Below are 19,717 nucleotides of genomic sequence, written 5' to 3' on the forward strand. Positions count from 1 at the left end.
CAAAATGAAACCACTATGTGCTACGTAAAGCATATGGAGAATTCAACTTTATTACTAGAAATCTTCTCGATAAATACTGTTGATAGTCAGCCCAAAGGGAGAACACCAATAATCCTTTTTAACGAGACATGACTCAACTATCTTCGAAGTGCATTGATTCGGGAATGAGGCTATATGTGCTACGTAAAGCAAATGGATAGTCCAATATATTTTTGCTACTAGAAATCTTCGATAAAAATTGGTGAGAGTCAGCCCACATTAAGACTATCTCAGTAACGTTTTAATGAGACCTGACTCACCTCTATCTTCGAAGCGCATCGATTCGAAAATGCTAAGTGGTAGATCGTTCACTACCTGTCCCTGGTTCGATCTACCACAGGACATTGTGGTAGAAAAACGTCGTGCTCTTGGGTTTTCTCGAGGTTCTCCCGTTTATTCCCACTTTCTTCATTCCACCCTTTCATTCATTTCTCATTTTCACAGTCTCATTTAGCCTAACCTGCATAAGCCTGGGAAGTAAAACTCAAGACTTCATTTCATTTTTTCGAAACTGGGGCAAATATGTGCTAGGTAAATGAAATGAATTCAACGTTATTTTATTACTAGAAATCTCGTTAAATTTTGTTGTGAGTCAGCCCAAAGGAAGAACATCAATAACCCTTTTTAATGAGACGTGACTCACCTCTATCTTCGAAACGAATCGATTCCAAAATTAATTATGTGCTACGTAAAGCAAAAGGAGAGTCCAACATTTTTATTACTAGAAATTTATTCGATAAATTTGGTTGTGAGTCAGCCCACATAAAAACCATCTCAAACACTTTTTAATGAAACACGACTCACCTGTATTTTCGAAGCGCATCGATTCGAAAATTATGCAATTATGTGCTACATTAAGCCAATGAAGATTAACATTTTTATTACTAGTAATCTTGATAAATTTTGTAGTCAGATCACGTAAAGACCATCTCAAATACTTTTATGTCTCCAACTGGTAATCGACACACACAAACAAATCGGAAACTACGTACATTCAGTGTATCTCTAACGAGCACACTGAACAGTAAGCGAACATGTCTGAGTCAGTATGAAGTGAAGAATGTAAGTACAAATATTATTGTCTACCTAACATTTTTCTAATTATAAACGTACAACGTTAAAATATTAGTTTTCATTTTCAAGTGGAGAAAACATTACAAGTGACTGGGAAAATTTCTATATCGAGGACGAGAATATAGATTAAATAGAAAGGATTCAGGAATTATACAAGGCTAAATACTGAGCTATACTACATCGTATATATGCTAACATAGTCAACTCTTCACACACACACACACATTATATATATAACATTCGGCGTATATTACTTATGATGTTAAGACATTTCCAGTAACAAAAATATGGTGGACTCACCATTTGCTTCGATGCGCTTCGAAGATAGACGTGATTCATGTATCATTAAAAAGGATAAGTGATGGTCTTTCTGTCGAGTGACTCAACAAAATTTATCTAAGAGTTTACTAGTAATAAAATTATGGTGAACTTTCAATTTGCTTTACGTAGCACGTGATTGCCTCATTTTGTAATCGATGCGCTTTGTAGATAGAGGTGAAACATGTCTTATACAAAAGGGCTTGAGATTGTCTTTGGACTGACTCGCAACAACATTTGGAGGAGATTTCTAGTGTTAAAAATGTTAGACTCTCCATTTGCTTTACGTAGCAGATATTTGTCTTATTTTGGAATCGATGCGCTTCAAAGACAGAAGTGAGTCCTGTCTAATTCAAGTTTATTCGAGGAACGTTCAATACCTCATATAAACAAATACACGTGATGACATTTTATTGGTTAGAGAGCCTTAGACCAACCATGCGGCAGAAGAAAATAGTCCTTGCTTATAACCAGAATTCCTTAGAACCAAGGCTCATTACCAGAATTCCTTAGAATTAAACAGAAACAATACCTTATCTAAGAACTAAATTGAATTAATGCAATAAAAGAATACGCATGTATTGAAAGTGGTTTTGACCCAACTTTAGCGCGAATCAGTTAACAATATGGCCACATGCGGGGAATAAGTAAAACATCGACAGGGTACAAGCACGTGCTTCTCGAAAGAAGCGCTGACTGATAGCCAATCAACCGATGATTGGCGGAGTAATACAATTCTGCAATGTTTACATGAGGATCAGCAGGTTCGTTGAATGATCTTTAAAAAGCGTTTGAGATGGTCTTCCTTTGGCCCGACTCAACGAAATTTATCGAGGAGGTTTCTTGTAATAAATAAGTTTGAATTCTTCCTTTGGTTTACGTAGCACATAATTTCCTCATTTTGAAATCTATGCGTTTCGAAGATAGAGGTGAGTCATGTCTCATTAAAAAGGCTGTGAGATAGTAGTTATGTTAGCTGACTCAGAACAAAATTTATCGAAGAGATTTATAGCAATAAACATATGTTCGAATCTCCATTTGCTTTACGTAGCAGGTAACTGCCTTATTTTGGAATGGATGCGGTTCGAAGATAGGAGTAATGTTTCAAAAGAGGGTTTGAGATGATCTTCCTTTGGGCTAACTCGCAACAAAATTTATCGAGGAGTAATAAAAATATGTTCCGACTCTCCATTTGATTTAGGTAGCACATAATTGCCTTATTTAGGAATCTATGCGCTTTGAAGATAGTGGTAAGTCATCTGATTAAAAAGGCTTAGGGATGGTATTCCTGTGGGCTGACTCAACAAAATTTATCGAGATTTCTAGTTTGATAACAGCATATTTAATTTTGGTATTTGTTTGGTTCGATATTGGAAGTGAGTCATGACTCACTAGAAGGGACTTGGGATAACCTTGCAGTTACCTGAGCTCATTTGGTCTGGACTTGGGATAACCTTGCAGTTACCTGAGCTCATTTGGTCATTTTTTCTTTTTTGTTGCATTTTACATCTTTGATTATGGGTTAAAAAATTATAAGAAAAAAATTGTTTTGGTTCTAACTTTTAAGACGTCACTACCTTCATCATCTAGGATATGTATTATAGGGAGCTGGCTTTAATGCGAGGCTGAGGAATTCAGGGTTGATTGACAGATTCCCCATCCCCCGTAACCAAGAAACGGTCGGTCACTCGACGGTCCTGGGCAGGGTTGCCAGTGCGTTGTCAAAAAATTCAGCTAATACTCATTTAATTCAAAGTGTTTATGCAATTATGCAATCCATTTCGAAGATCCCTGTATACGTGGACACACGCAAATTAGGCTGTGATCGAGGGCGCCCATCAGAGGGGGCAAGGTGGGGCGCTCGCCGCCCTCCCCCAAGAGAAAATTGTACTTGGGAATATCGAAAACCCAATAGAATTTTTAAATTAGTTACAGCAAAATATGAAGCTATATTTGAAACGTTGCTTATACTGGCTTCCCCCACCCCGGAAACTACATGGACGACCTTGGCTGTGATAAATGCTTCAGTTTTTTCTCCCTCGCTTCTTCGTCGCACTGCACTATAGCCTTCCTTACTTCTCTAGCTTCGCTGTGCATAGTTTGCCCTCTTGCGCTGTGAAGCCATTGTCAAATGAATAATAAGCAACCACAACAGCACACAACAAATAACCAACGCACACTAACTCTTCAGAATGACATTCATGTGAATTTTTTAACCCTGGCAACGCTGACATGTAGAAGGAGGGTAAGAGTATTGCAAGAGTCTGGCAGAAAAAATGTTGAAATTTTTCCCCTTTCACCTCATCCCCCGCTGGTAAACAAACTAGCTCCCTATAATACCTCTCCTCTATCAACTTTCTCCATTTTTATTTACGCCCTATTTTTCCTGTTTAGAATTCTTTTCAAACGCACTTTAGATTTATTTACGAATACTGGACTCAATACCACACACAACTGTTAAACTTTGACTAATCTTACCCTATCCTCAGTTTAACAGCAAGTTTCAAACTTCTCCGATTTGAATTTGAGCAATGTCTCCCCTCTTTATTTAAAATCGAGTTATTCCGGATTTCAGTCGACGTGCTTCTTTTTATCCTTTAATACGGCACATGCTATCTGAAGACTCAAACTAGCTGAACGATCACGGAAAAGAATGCATGACAAATTCCCAACGGAATGTGCATTACAAAAACGGCCGAAGATCAATAGAAAGGTTGACAAAAATCCTTTAATCTTTTCGAGAGAGGGTCCGGAAAGTGACGCGTGCGCGTGTGCCACTTTCTTAATCCTCTGGTCTGAACACTTAAGATATCGAGATGATTTTTTTCTATGCCAAATATGGTTGGACTATAGTTTATCTTGATTTTTCCCCCCTCCTGAGTGTCGAATTTTCCCCTCTCACACTTGAGCCCAAAATTAAGAGAATTTTCGGATTTTTTAAAAGTTTCTTCTTCATACAAAATTATTTGCTGAGCAAAACAAGTCAAACATATCAACAGAGTTGTAATTCATTAACTGAAAGTCTATGTAAACTCAAAATGACAGTTTCGAGAGGGTTAATTCGAACACTACAGTCAAAAAATCTACACAGAAGAAAAAATAATGGTATTTAAAATGCCAAATCTTGCTGGGTGATGAGAAAAATCTGCCGTTCCCAAAGGCGTCTTTTTGATATATCGCCGTACAGAAATATAGAACTGTTACGCTGAAACGCACAAACTATGCAAACTATTTTGGAGTGGTTTCAATTATGTGTGTACTGCTGGCGTACAAATTCGCTTATTTACCTTTCGTTAACTTCTGAGCTGTTTATTGATCAATTTAATTTGACATTGCTTCGACGATTTAACTTTTTTCAATATTTACGAACTGCCTTGAACACTAATTATGGCAATACTATGAACTTCATATATATATGAAAAACTAAAAACTAACACATGCCAACAGTTTTAAATTACATTCGCAATAACATACACATATAAAACGTCACCTGTTTTATGCATGAAGTCCAAATTCAATCGAAGACAACGCGAACAGACTGACGGCAGTCGGCACTGAATGAATTATTGTGATAAATATTAAACTGACAGGTGCGATGACAAACATCACAATATGTGCATGTATACAACTTTTCAATGAAATTTAAATGCTATTCTGTGAATCATTTTCCAATAACGTAAAATCATCTAATAATTGAAAAACAGTATTCTAATCTTAATGAAAGATTACAATTTTAAGGATTTCCCGTTTTCAATTCAAACAAGAATTTTAGGAATGGTTCAAAAATATGGATGGAAAGATTGCGATCTTGGCCAATAATTAGTTTTTGGATCAGGGGCCACAAACCTTTCGAACGACCCCTTAATAAGAGTTCTACGGAATAAGCACATCATACTGAGTTAACTGATAGTTTGGGTTTGGCTACATTATATTTAGTTCTTCAGATATAAGGCCTACAAGAAAATTTGACAAATATATTGGATCTTTTGAGCGAAAAAAGAATATGATGGTAAGACACTAATATTCACTTTCACAAAGCCGTATCTTACACTGCGAACTACAAATACTAATTTTATATCTTTCCGTACAACGTAGTGTTATTACTATTGATTAGGTTTAAATAGCTAGGACAAGATTATCAAATATGCAGCTAACAAAATATTAACGAGAGAAAAAATAGGCTACATAAATTTCGATTATTCAATGTGAACAGTTAATTTTAAGAATACAGAAACTAAGCTCTCAAAGCATTGCATAATTCCACCAATTTTTACAAAAGCGAAACAAGTGTTCAACATCCACAAAAAATGCTACTTGTTTGTACCCAACATACAGCGCTATGTAATGTACAGTTAGCGATAAAAGTTCTTTCCGTTTAGTAAAATTACTTTGGGAATTACGGTGGAACATATATCGTTTTATTGAGATTCAAGGCTGGAACGTACGGAAAACTACATTATTTCTAATTTACCGGAAAGTAATCAAATTGTCTTTCCATTCGAAAGTTATTTACGAAACTATTTCATCAAACGGAGAGAACTTTTGTCACTGACTGTACATATTTCAGTTTAAAAGTGGAAATTAAAATATGTAATAGACCTACCTTCCATTGAGCTTCAGGAGTTCCTACGATTGTAACTTTTCTCTCTGTCTGCTGGTCGGCTGGCTTGTCTTGTTCTAAGGGAGCAATTTTCACCGAGGCCCCTGAAAACCTGATTATATTTCTTATGTGTGTACCTTTTGTTCCGATGATGGCACCTACTGCATTGTTGGGGATGTACAGATACGTAGTCTCCTGCAATAGAAGAGATGGTGCGTCCTACATACCTCAAAATTAATACTATCATTGCAAACAAAATAATACTATCATTGTATAATAAGGTATTACTCAGTAAAACCCGTTAATACGGACTAATCGGGGTGATAAGTTGACCGGATTATCGAAAGTCCAGATTAACTAAAATAACTTAAAAGAACAACTGAAAGTGCATTAAAACTGCAGGAACTTTTACTATGGTGCATTTAAAGGGCATGAGCCTAAACACACATGAAGCCTATCTAAAAAGTATACAATCAAATTTTTCCATGCACGGTGATGATGCTAGGGTGGTGCCACTGCGGAAAGAGCTTAACACGATGCTTGTTTATTTTCTCCGCGTTCGAGTGTGTTAGTCGCTGCTTGCTGGGCGTTTAGTGAGGTTCTATTAGGTGAAGTGTGGTGTGTGAGATTATCTCACTATGACTAAATGAACTGAGCAATGATACTAAACCAAATTTTTGATTAGTCTTTTGCGCCGAACTGCATCGCTGAGCCGGACGAGAACTTGTTGATAGTACTCTTTTGTTACTGTTTGTCTTCCGGTGCAACCCCGTGAAGAACAATTCCACGGATATGGAAGAACACACAGCCATCATCTTGATTTTGCTTCGCACTCGTTGCACTTCGACCTTGGAGACTCCGGATGCTTCCAATGTGACGACTGCTTTTGTTTCCAGGACTTACCCGCATACTTATGAATTATCTCCAGTTATGGTGTTCAGAAACAGACTGTGCTGATAAATGCCCCATGCAACCTCAAGACAATTCTGTTTCGCCGACCTCTCGTATGGTCTTACGACGATCTACATTTGTCCGATTTTCTACCCTCAACAACAGCTGAATTCAGTGATCTGTGGCCTCCTCCCAGAATGCTGGCCACTCTCCAGTGATGTGCCTCCATTTTTTAATCTGTTGAACCACTCCTTGATTTGTGTTCCCCCCACAGCATTGTCTCCGAACACCTACAGAATCTTAGGAATTGTTCAGGTTCAGAATCACCAAGCTCTCGACAAAATTTGATGCAGTATCTTTGTTCAATTCGTTATCATGATAGAATTACAAAACCCGACGAACATGTAACAATTTCGCTCGGGCCCAGCAGCCAGTGACTAGCACACTGAAAAATTCATCCATGATCATTAAGTTGTCTCTTTCCACTGTGCACAGTGGCACTACCCTACAATATTGTCGCGGTAGAAATCTGTCGCCTGCGATTTCAACCACTGACTTACACCGGCATGCAGTTCCGAGGCAGTTTCAAAGTGCTGTGCAGCGAGCCATGTCTTCATCGCTGGGAAGATTTGCACGTATTGTGTCGTCGATTAGCCTCATTAGTTCAGACATAAGGCTAGGCCTACCACTGCGGTCCTCATCAAGAACACTGGAACGACCACTTTTAAAATCAATGCACCATTACCTCACTCATATTTCCGTGCACTTCACATAGTTGGCTTGTGGTTTTTTGCCGACAAAACCCATCCCAGAACGCACACTAAGTGTCACAGTTCTCATGCTGTTACAGCTGGATGCATACTGAGTACGGCAATGTTCTGACACTAAGATTGCGACTGTAGCCTCGCAACATGCCAAAACTTCTGGTATTTTCTGGACAGCCCACATATATGAACATATACAATGTACTATGATGATCTGGCACAATGATTTAATACTAAAGCGTGTTGGGATATGTGATACTATGGAAGCAGTGAAATAGAAATGCTGTTTGAGTTTGGTAATATTTATGTTAATCTGTTGAACGTTTAAATAATATCCGCAACAATGAGCAAATGTAGTACAGTATTCTTACATGATTTGCCGCCATTGAGCTATGTGACGATTTCAAGTTCCAACTTCTAGTCGCACATAAAACTTTTTTTTTTTTTTGTTTGTTTGTCCGAATTAACGAAGTTTTACCGTTTAATAAAATGTATTAAATACAAAATACAACTTTAAAGTAAGTTTTGATTAAATAATGGGATTCTGATTAGTAGCTACGCAACACTAATAAAATTTCGTTCAGACTTACTGTACGTGTATTGACCTCATCCCAACTTCACCAGAATCTTAGTCAAAAAATTACTGTATAAAAAATTTATTCACAACAAATTGCCTAAGCATAAGAAAATATCATTTCTTTAACAGCAATTTTTTGTTTATCAAACTCTTCAGACAGCATGCTTACTGAACACAAATAATTGATGGTTAAAATCAAATTAGTAAACTTTTTATTCTGTAACTATTAGCAGAATTTAACAACATACTGGGAAGGAAAAGGGGATATACTGGCTAGCGGGATAGAAAAACAGGATTCACACAAATTCCTAAATTTACATGACTAAGTAAATTCTCCATGCGACACTCATTTATGATTAGGCTTAGAATATATACATTTTAAAAAATCTGCCTTCTTCCCACAATCTTCGCCTTCATCATCTTTTTAAATACTGAAAATAATCACTTTCTTACTGTAAATACTTAATATGAATTCAACTTCCTGTATTTGGAATACAATAAAATGTTAGTATTAAACAATTTTATATTAACGGTATCTAATATCTGGGTATTCCGAGAAAGCATGTAAACATATAATTTGGCTTATCTCTGATTATCTATAATTACCTTTTTTCTGTATCATTTTAATTTTATTCAGTTGTTTCTCGTTCTTCCAAAGCTTTAACACTTTACGGCGCTAAGGAAGGTTCTTTATTTCTAAAGAGTTTTTTTCTTCAGAGAAAGATACTTTTTTTTTCTCTATTTCCTAATGAGTACTGGTAACATATGCCCTCTTACTCTTGGATGTCTTTAGGCTCAAAGAAATTTTAAGTTTTTGCATCCTCAATGTTCTCGAAAGTACATTAGTGCAAACAATTTGTATCACCATTAAATACTCGCGGATGCATGTACACTCATGTCCAAAATTATTGTCGCATGCCTATAAAACTTTTTGTAGGAATAGAATTTGATTAATTCGCCCTGTATTTTTTAATGTTAGTATGTGTATAATCGGCAAAGACATGTGAAAAATTTCATGTCAAAGGAGCAGTAAATAAGAATAAAACGAAAATAAAAACTTTCTTTTCCATTTAGCAACATTTTGTTTTACTCTAATTTTCGTATAACTTTTCCTATGAAATTCACCACAAATATACATTTCCCGATTATACACATAGTATCAGTATTAAAAGTACCCTGCAAAATCATTATCAAATTATTGCGACAATCATTTTGGACATGAGTGTACCAACTCAATAAGATGGAATAGGACTACCAGTATGATTATTCCTATCAATATTATTTCTCCTTCATTTCAATGGGATAATTTCCACATTAATAAATCAACCCTGGCGTAGCCGAGGAGGGAAGGGAATTAAAGTATACACACTTTTGAAATTTGTGTTTACAATTCGTGAATGATTATGTTGGATCCTCTACTTCATTTTATTTGATAAATTTTCAAAATATTCATTTCCACGGGAGTGTGCGTCAGTAGAAAAAGAGCTCAACTGATAACCCAAAATTGTGTATCAAAGAGGTGCCTTGGCATAGAGAGTTTCACCGATAAAAGGTGTTTTATAAAATTTAGCCAAGTAATGATTCACTAAACAGTTAGGCAATTAAAAATCAGTGTAATGAAACCACTGACATGCTTATGCATCCCTGACTTTTTCACGTTGGTGGGAATTCTGGTTTTGAATGAAGTTTTCTGCGAAATCCTTATAGTAAATAACATGCGTATTAAGACGAGCTGCAGATACAAATCAGAATATATACTTAATACTTGCGAACAATTTAAACACGATATGGAAAACACTTAATTTCACAATAAATGGTCCTTATCGCAGAAGACTGCCACAAATATTTTCAATTCTCTCTTGGTCTACGCTTAAGTCTTCATCCCGGCGAAATTAAAATACCGCTAATTTTACAGTAATTATGTGATATCTTCAAATAGATAAAAGATAATCGAAATGTGGAACAAGAGCGTCCTAGACAATATTATTTTACATAAGAAACCGTTATCACGACTCACTTATCTGCTTTCAATTTCGAGCCATTTTGAAAATCGGCATTTTTTTTTCGCGTTTCTAAACAGCTGAAGACAGAAAGCCACTAGGTGACTTGTGATAACGGTACCTTATGCAAAATAATAATGTCTAGGGCGCTCTTGTTCCAAATTTCTATTTGAAGATATCACATAATTACTGTAAAATTAGCGGTATGTTAATTTCGCCGGGATGAAGACTTAAATGCGTTGCAGTTTGGTCATGCCAAGATTAATCCCTTGACTGCAATTCAAATTTTTGATTTACTTTTAATAACCTAATGCTTTATTTCAAGAAGAAATTTAGTAGAGATTATTCCATCTTGCACGCCCTAGGTTGACAATTATACAAAAGTCTCTTTCACAGAATACCGGACTATTATTATAATTTAACTAGTAAGGTTTGACAGAGCAATAAAACGCATGCTGATCAAATATTACTTATGAAGTTTTAGTTGATAGTTATTTCTCTCTCTCCTGCTTGTTAACATTTCCTTGTGAAAAATGGCAAAATTATGTTGTATCTGGGAATTTGTTCAATAAATAAATAAATAATTAAACACTACATATCCTTACCTGTGTATCTCCTACCTGCTGCGAGGCAGTTTGTGAGGGCATGGCAGAGGGATACATGGATGGATAAGGAGTGGGACCAGAGCCATAAAGCCCTGGGAAACCCGAGCCTCTCGTGAAACCCATACCCACAGTGGACATCATCGCCATCGGATGAAGACCAGGGAACATAAGACTTTGTGGCTGAAATGAGAAGAAACATAAAATCAACTTACAATACTCACGCATGTACAACCTAAGCAATGTCGAACACATTTAATAGGTCTTCATCTTAGAATTTAAAGGAGTTCCGATAACTAATTAGTCTTTTACAGTACCTACAAAATAAGTCGTAGTCTTACATCAATATTATCTATCGGATAATCTAGATACAAAGTTTCTACAGGTAAAATGATATAGGATAAATTTGCAAGAAGTTCGAAGCACTAGTTCTTGTAATTCACATCGTACCACATAAAATAGATTTATCTTACACATAATAAATGGCTGTCCACTTGAACTTTATATTTCTAGTTTCCTTGATTATCAGATACCTAGTCACTTCTTATATTGGAATCATGAAATTATGACAATAGCTAATTTGGTACGGGTACGAAACATCCCTGGAGGGTTATTTCCCCCTTCTAGTTCTCAGCTGTATTACCATTACCAATCAAGGAATTAGCGTAAGCACTTCCCTGGTTTGGATAGATTTAAACAAAGTATACTAATAACCAAATTTTCCAAAAGGATGCCGCGAAGGAAACTTCAGAATGTAAGTCTACTGATTATGTTTCAAATTGCCGTAGTTAAAGTTATTAATAGTGCAGAGTTCCTTTCTTCCCAACCTAATTTCGACTTTACATTTCTGAATCTCGAGCTAAACAATAGTTCGAGTTTTCTTAGAAAACTACGTCCCAGGAGTCAATTGGTCAGAATTGAAAGAAATCGAAATTTGGGAGGAAACAAAGTGGTAAACAGCTTTCAATTGTATTCTTATTTCATAACACTAACGTGTAAAAAAATACTAAAACTTCAACCCATTAGTATACCTATTGTGATGGGCAGGACCACTTTATTATATATATGTAAAACCACTGAGTGACATTGCTCAGTGACTAACTATTGAAATAATTTCTTTTACATATGAACAAATTATGTTTTCTGTAAATTCAAGTCAATTATATATTTATCGTTGATTACTATGATTTGAATTTTTTTGGCGGGAAAAAAGTTAAAAACTGGTGGATGGAAAACTACAGAACAGTTTTAATAATATTTTTATATATGATCACTTAAATATGTCTAACTGAACATCGAAAAATGTAATATTACAATTTGACTTATGGTTTGTTCAGATTTCTAGACGTGGAAGAGAAATAGAAATTAATCTAACAACATTCAACATCTCAATGTTGGAAACCTAGGTTGCCAAGAGTATTTTATACTGCGAGAAGGAGCGTTTAACGTCTACAGACACTAAGAGAAAATACTTTTTAGGACAAACTTCGGGTCAGTCACATTAATTGGATCTCCAACTTCAAGAGAGTTTTTTTGCCAAGCTACTTTTTAAGTGAGTTTTGCTGATCTACGCAGAACATTCTTTGCAACTTAAGCATGTTCCATTGTTCTTGCTTGGACATGCAATGCGTCTCCAACTTCGCTATGCAGCCCACAATCATTTTGTAACCATGAACTTTATGCACTTTCTTATGAGTATCTTACTCTGCAGTAGATTTCTGAGCACTCTTCAAACTGTCTGACGGATCTAGTTTTGCAGGAAATCAAAATTTATTTATTTTTTTTTTTCAAAGCAGAATACTGCAGTACATACCCAACTGTTACACTGTGGTAACTGGATCTGGAGGAAGCGATAGTTCTGCTGTCTTATACATTTGACTACACAGCAACGGTACTTTTTTTTTTTTTTTTTTTCATTTCTGGAACGTAACTATTCACTTCATAATATTTCATTTACAAATTCACGTACATGGTACACTGCGTTACTAAACATGTAAAACGACGATTTTGATGTATCGACATATTAGCGATCTGAATGGAAACAACATATATGCTGCTTGGTCTGTTGGAACTAACCACACTGCCATACTACAACAAAAGTGCCGGAGTAGCTTTGTGTGTGTATGTATATGAATATGCATGTGAGGGGGAGAGAGGAGTAAAGCACCAAAAAACGAAACTATCTGCGTTCTCTTCGTCTCATCGCTTTTACTGTTAATACATTTTATTATGCAGGATCGAGAACTGTAAACAGAACGTATGGGATATTAGAGTATGAATGTGGATATCTTACATGTAAGCAAAAAAATATATATATAAATTGAGTTGAGTTTACACCACATTAAGTTAGATGTTTTCTTGCTTTAAATATTTAAAAAAAATACACTACTAGTCAATACGTTCGTGGACTGGACGCAATGTGTCGCTAGTGGTATATTACAGCTGATAAGCAATATCCTGGAGGATGCAGTAGTTCATCTGTCGACCCACTAGTGTACCGTTTCTGCTGTGAAAAGTTGATTGCGCAGCGGCGGACTTGGAGAATGTCGCAGTTTGAGCAACAGCCAAACATCAAGTTTTGCCGAAACCTTGGCAAATCTACTGCAGGAAAGTCGCAGATGAGTGGCCATGCAAGTGTAAAGTAACAATGGCCTAGGGCCCAGTGCAGTCAGTGCTTAAGTGGCATCTACTGTTTACGGAGAGAAACAGTTTAGAGGATTATGAACCAGTGAGTCGGCCAACAACAGTCCGAACAGAACGTAAGATCGAAGAGGTTGAAATGCGCGCCAACCATTCCCAGTCGGTAGATGACATCACAGCATTACTACAGATCAGCCATGGTACGTGTCAACATTTGACGAAGGACGAAGATGTCGCGTGTCACTCAGCAACGTGTCCCATGCCTTCTGACAAGACCAACTATCAGAAATGTTGACGCTGATGGGACTTTCCTGAACGGGATAATAACAGGAGATGAAAGATAGTGTTTCCTCTACGATCCATAACTAACGAGACAAGCAGCCACCTGGAAATCGCCATCTACATGTAAAACCCCGATATAAGGAGGACAAAAGAAAATGAGGCTTGAACTATTTGGAAGGTCAGTGTGGATGTGTAATTGTGTGCAAGGACGATCACATCGAGCAAGCAACCATGGGTTCTACTGGTTGCCTATATTCTTGGTACCAGTCCACGAATTTATTGACTACTAGTATATATAAATCGCTTGCACTTTATTCTCTTTCAAAAAAATAAATAAATAAAATTTAAATGATATTCCTTATTAACTGGTAAACTACGGGAGTTTCGGGTTTTTTTCATGTGGCAGAATGGAAACGAAATCGGGCGTTTCCTGATACGTGTGAGTTTTTTTGTTTTGTTTCTAAGGTGTTTCTCACATGTAACAGTTACTTACTAGCAGTACGGGTGCAATCTAGTAGCGCACAAAATGAAAGTGTACACTCATGGTATATAAAATATACCACGAACGCTAGCCAACATCCAATGCTGTGTTGCCACATTTTTTGACAACTATAGATAGAACGGTTGTTTTTGTTCGACAAAAAAGCAAATATGAGTTGAGTGAGTGAGGCTATATGATACGTGGACCTAATGATTAACGTGGCATCCGAACCACATGAGCTCCAGCCGGAAAAGCAAATATGGTGTATAACAACTAATGCTTTTGTTTGAAATTTAATGGTGAACAATAAATCGATAAAGAAACCGTGGAATACAATAAATATCTTCATAAACTGAAGATACCCATTTGCCTCTGTATGACCTGCTTAGTTCGGAGATCATGCTAATTTCCCTCACTGTAAAATGACCTCTTTGGTCATAGCACGAAGCATACTTCGCAGGATGCTGGAGAACGTCCTGACGTTTGAGATTGTATTCGTTTATACTTAGTTCGTCAAATATACCCATGAATTAAATAGAGTTCAGACCGGGAAACAGCGACGAAGTATTCACTAAATGTATGTTCTAAGTATTAAATAAGAAGGGAAATTTTACAATTAGTGCTTCACAGCAAAATGTGAAATTACTGCTTTCGCACCAGCTACCACCACGATATAAATGCTGCTACAGGGACGAAGAAGAGCAAGGTGAGATCAAGTGGATCCAAACACATTTCCCCCAAAAATTAACAAAAAAGATTTTCACATCAATTTTTTAAAAAGAAGCAACAATTGCGACTCCCTCGAAAAGAAGCGCTTGGATATGACCTGCCTACTTAAAATCTGTTGCGTCAAACAAGTTTAAAATAGCTTTCTTGAATTACGTTTATACACAATTACCCTTGCTGTTTTATGTTAATATTTACTGCGTGTATTAATCTAGCACAGACATTACAATTAAAAAAAAAAAAAAAATCCGCCATCAATACGAAGGCAAAGAACATGTAACGTTAACTCGCTTTTTCAGCGCGAAATTACAACTTGTCCAGCAAGCAGAATTCATGGAACATTCTTCGCTAAATATGCTACTCTTGGTTCAATTGTGTTCTCTTGCAGTCCACAAAATTATTTAGTTTTTATCTCGTCTAATTTATTCCATTTACAATGACAAACTGTAATATATGGAATAATGCAGTGTTTTGTGTTAAGGGAAGTGAATGTATCTGAACAGTATAAAAATGCCAGAAACTTGGCAATCTGGCACACCGCTGCAATGGGTTTTGTGCGCTCGTGGTATATTACTGTTCTCCCAATATACAAGAGCGGGCGAATACAATTCTCAGAATTCACTTTTTAAACTTCTTACTCAGTGAAGCTCCAAAGTATTGAAGTCCATCGCACAGCACAGATAATGTGCATCTTTTTTTAATAACTTGAATACAATGTTTTATATACTCCTTTCATCGTAACTCTCTCGTAATATCAGTAGCTTTATTTTTATTGTAAAATTATTCAAGGTAAATTTTCATATCAGCATGAACTGTGTACAGATCTAAATATTTGATTTCAAGTTATCTGTACTCACTGAATAAGAAAAGAATTTCAGTAGTAAGATGTTTTTAATTAAGAACTGCTTTTTTAAACTTTTTATGGCAAATACAAGAAAGATAAAGAAATTAAGCTAAAGACTTGTACTCACCACAAAAAAGTAGAGTGTGTTTACATTTCTTTCTAAACATCACCGCCCGCAATACTGTGATACAAGACAGGCACATTTCAACCCTCTTTTTTCACACCTTAGGATGAATATTTGAATCGAAATAAGATAGAAACACAACTCGACCCAAGTGCTATTTTCAAAAAATTCTTTCAAACGGCGCGGGAATTCTTTGCGCAAAGCCCAGCCCTTTCCAATTCAGAATACGCAATTCAATCGTAGTGTAGAGCTAATGATAAAATAACCATGTAAACCCAAGTTATGTTTAAAAATTCATTTTTAAACTGTTGAGCGTTATTCTCATATGCGCACCATTTTATGAATACAAAATTAAAATATTACAGTAATATTCCGTCTTTCAAGGGCAGAATTTTCTATAACAGACACTTCAACGTATTTTCCATAAGGATTTTTACCTACGAGTTCCATCTGCCTAACTTGAATGGCTCCTGAGATTCATGATTTGTCAAATTCTTGGTCCATTAATTGTAATCGAGGAATTCCATTTAAACCTGCATTACTAAGATACTGATTATCACACGGATTAAAATTAGAGTTTCAGACTTACATTCCATTCGTGTTCCAGAATGATTAGGAATATTGTAAATATCGCAATTTATCTTAAGAAAAATAAATTGACTCAATCTTTTATTGTAAAGATAACTGATTACTAGCTTTAGTCAAGAGTAGCGTAATTTCAGTTTCAGCAAATTTATACTGCCGCGTTAGTATTTACTCTCCGCAGACCGGGAAATATCTTTTCTCCACATACCTTCCCGAACTTTGATATTTTTTTCTATTATGTTGTACGTAACCTAGTTTAAAATGTGTCACATTAGTACAGATAATGAAACTACTCAATAAATCAACGTAGGTACTGATGAAGAAAGAAGAAAAAGACCTATATCGATACAATATGTATGGGTAACGAACGAATGAAAACTTGAAATTTGATGCATATTTGAAACCTTCTTTCATCGGGTAGAGGTCTTTCTTGGATCGCCAAAACCCATGTACTAACTTGAAAACTTCCAGTAACCACCTCAAAATTCAATTTGGTAAGGAACTAAAAAAATTCAAGGCCTAGAAATTACTTATTACAGAGTTTTAGCACCCTTTACAATAAGAATTACAGTTTATTCTAACACTGATTTTATATACCACGCGAAAGTAGAAAGAAAGAGATACGAGGCGACAAACTAAACTTCCTTGCTCTCAAATTATCATGCAATAGTTATGGAACAGTTTATCTACGAAATATGAACAAAACCTATACCGTATTTTACGGACTATAAGACGCGCTTTTTTCTTCGAAAAATTGCTTCCATAATTCAGGTGCGTCTTGCGGTTCGTTTTATGTATTGCCAAGGTATAATGTCTTACTATTGTATAACGGTACTGTTAACTTCTTTATTTGTAAGTTATAACCATGTTTATTATAAAGAATACTATTATATTCAAGTTTCGGTAAATTACTTTTCAGTTCATCATGTGGAAACTGTTCATCATTGTTTCTTCAGCTTCAACAATTTAATAATTTTAATTTTCGATTTAATTTTATATCAAGTTCCATTTTTTGATGAATAGCAGAATTCCTTAGTTGGTAATTTTTACTACAAATTTCATACGTACTTATTTGATGAAAGATAAGTGTGACGGGTTTACTATTTTTTTTTTTCTTATATCAAAAGCTAATTGCAGAAAGCTAGATGTACACAAATACATAAATTAAGTTTTGCATTATACTTCTGGCACTGTTTTTATATCCTTCGAAATGTGCAAAATGATATTAATTCACACTTAAAGCACATCTTTTCTCCAGCAAACTGACTTCTATTTGTTGTTTATGGTTTAATATTACACTATTATATGGCGGGAAGGTGTGTGAAGTGCGTTAAGCCAAAAATCCGGGTTTGATTTTCAGACAAATCCAAAAAACAATCCTATTATCCATGTAAAGCTACAGCAGCTAATCATTTTCCCAAAACCGGATTTTAGTTTATATCTGAACTTTCAAATGCGATTTCTCTACAACACTAATTTCTGACTTAACGCACTTTACACACCCACACGCCATATAATTTGCCTATGCAGTATAAAAATATTTATGGCTACATTTTCCCAAAAATTGGTAAACGAGTATATGGAAACACGTGTAACACGAAAGTGAACAAGAAACAAAAACTTAAATAGCTCTCCTAAAAATTAGAAAACAGACATGACTATGCAAGCAAGCAAGCAGAAAAAAAAGTTTTGTTCATCCTGTAACAATCCAAGTAGATGCGTAAAGAACATCCTTAAGAGTAACTACCGTATTTGCGAATTTAGGCCGTACCTAAACTTTTGACATGAGATCTTAAAAAACTCGAATATAGGCCGCGGTACTAGAATTACGAGAAAGATCAATTAGACAATACTTTGAAATTTATCCCTCTCCTTTAACCCTCGCATAACTAAGAGTAAAAACATACCGAAGAAACCTTGCGATCGAGGTCCAGGTTGAAGTCGTGGTTGCTACCTCGAAACTGGCACAAACATGGATTCAAATGGGTAAGCGCATGCCGAAGATGTACGCTACATCGCTACCTAGAGGGTGAATTAGTGTTCACAATGCTAAACAACCGAGTGTTTTTACATCGATGTTCAACGGTAGTATTGCTGTGGCTTGTGTTCTCATTGGTTCTACCTGAAGTGTTGTACGGAATAAAGTCTTCATCATTTGTTTCGACTTTCGTCTGCAGAGTATTCTCTGTATATGTACGAGAGGTTTTGCTGCACTATTAAATTTGATTATAAAGGCCTTAATAGAACTAGTGAGGAATGTCTCAGCAATATGGGATAAGAAAAACATAATAGGCGCGTTTTAAAGAGAGAATAGAAGAAAATAGCAACTGAAATGGGAATCTTGGATAAGTTATTCGTATTTGAGAACTATACTGTAGTTTATTATTATATAAGGCAGTCGCGGTTAGATGGAGGGGGCTTTCGTGTCGAGATCTAAATTGTGGATTTCTAAAGAAAAAAAGCTACTGTTAATCATATTTTTCTTTAAATTCCCCCCTCCCCCCCACACAGTTCCGAGATTAACAGAAAAAAGATTCTTCTAAATTCGTTACAGACATAAGATAAAGAAATACGTGTAAAGACAGGCACGTATTCATTGGGAAGAAACGTCGAATAATGGCGAAACTTCATTTGCTAAAGTTAATATTCCTTCCAGCACGAAACCCGAAGTCATAAAAAAACAAAAAACTCGCCTGAGTGATGAAGAGGGTATTTCTGCAGAGAAAATTTTATTATATTATATATATATATATATATATATATATATATATATATATATATATATATATATATATATATATATACAGTATAGCTCTAAATTCGTTGTACAAAAGCAGAGGGGTGATTCCTGAGAACAAAGGAAACAAAAAAGTTCTAATAAACATAGGGCGAAAATCGCGTCGTTTACGTGTTATAAGCTGCCGAAAGCGTGGGAAAACGAACTTTAGAGGTAAATATTGCACAAACTACTGAGCGTAGACGTGATGCGGCATGATATCATCAAAGGATCCTAACCTGCTCTATGCAAATTTTTCAGATTTGTGCAATGGCGGCGCAAGGGATTCCCCAAAGGACGTTAGGAATTCTCCGACATTTATGACGTAAATTGAGTTGACAAGAATATGTAAAAGACGTCTCACTACCTGGAAATAATACCACGTAGCAGGTCA

The 19,717-nt window shown here is 35.8% G+C and overlaps 1 protein-coding gene across 5 annotated transcripts in view; it reads right to left on the reverse strand.

Moving 5' to 3' along the window:
* The window catches only part of Imp (IGF-II mRNA-binding protein), a 327,619-nt gene that overhangs the window by 15,408 nt on the left and 292,494 nt on the right, over window positions 1–19,717 (reverse strand). For 4 of the 5 annotated variants that reach the window (XM_081737327.1, XM_081737324.1, XM_081737328.1 and 1 more), the window contains 2 exons: window positions 10,869–11,048; window positions 6,035–6,250 (listed from right to left, as the gene is read on the reverse strand). In XM_081737327.1, coding sequence (XP_081593453.1) covers window positions 6,035–6,250; window positions 10,869–11,048 — 396 coding nt within the window. The remainder of the gene's footprint in view (window positions 1–6,034; window positions 6,251–10,868; window positions 11,049–19,717) is intronic. The other variant, XM_081737325.1, reaches the window with a different exon arrangement.

The sequence above is a fragment of the Thermobia domestica genome, chromosome 13 (genome assembly GCF_964235325.1).
Source record: "Thermobia domestica chromosome 13, izTheDome1.hap1.1, whole genome shotgun sequence".
NCBI classification, from domain to species: domain Eukaryota; kingdom Metazoa; phylum Arthropoda; class Insecta; order Zygentoma; family Lepismatidae; genus Thermobia; species Thermobia domestica.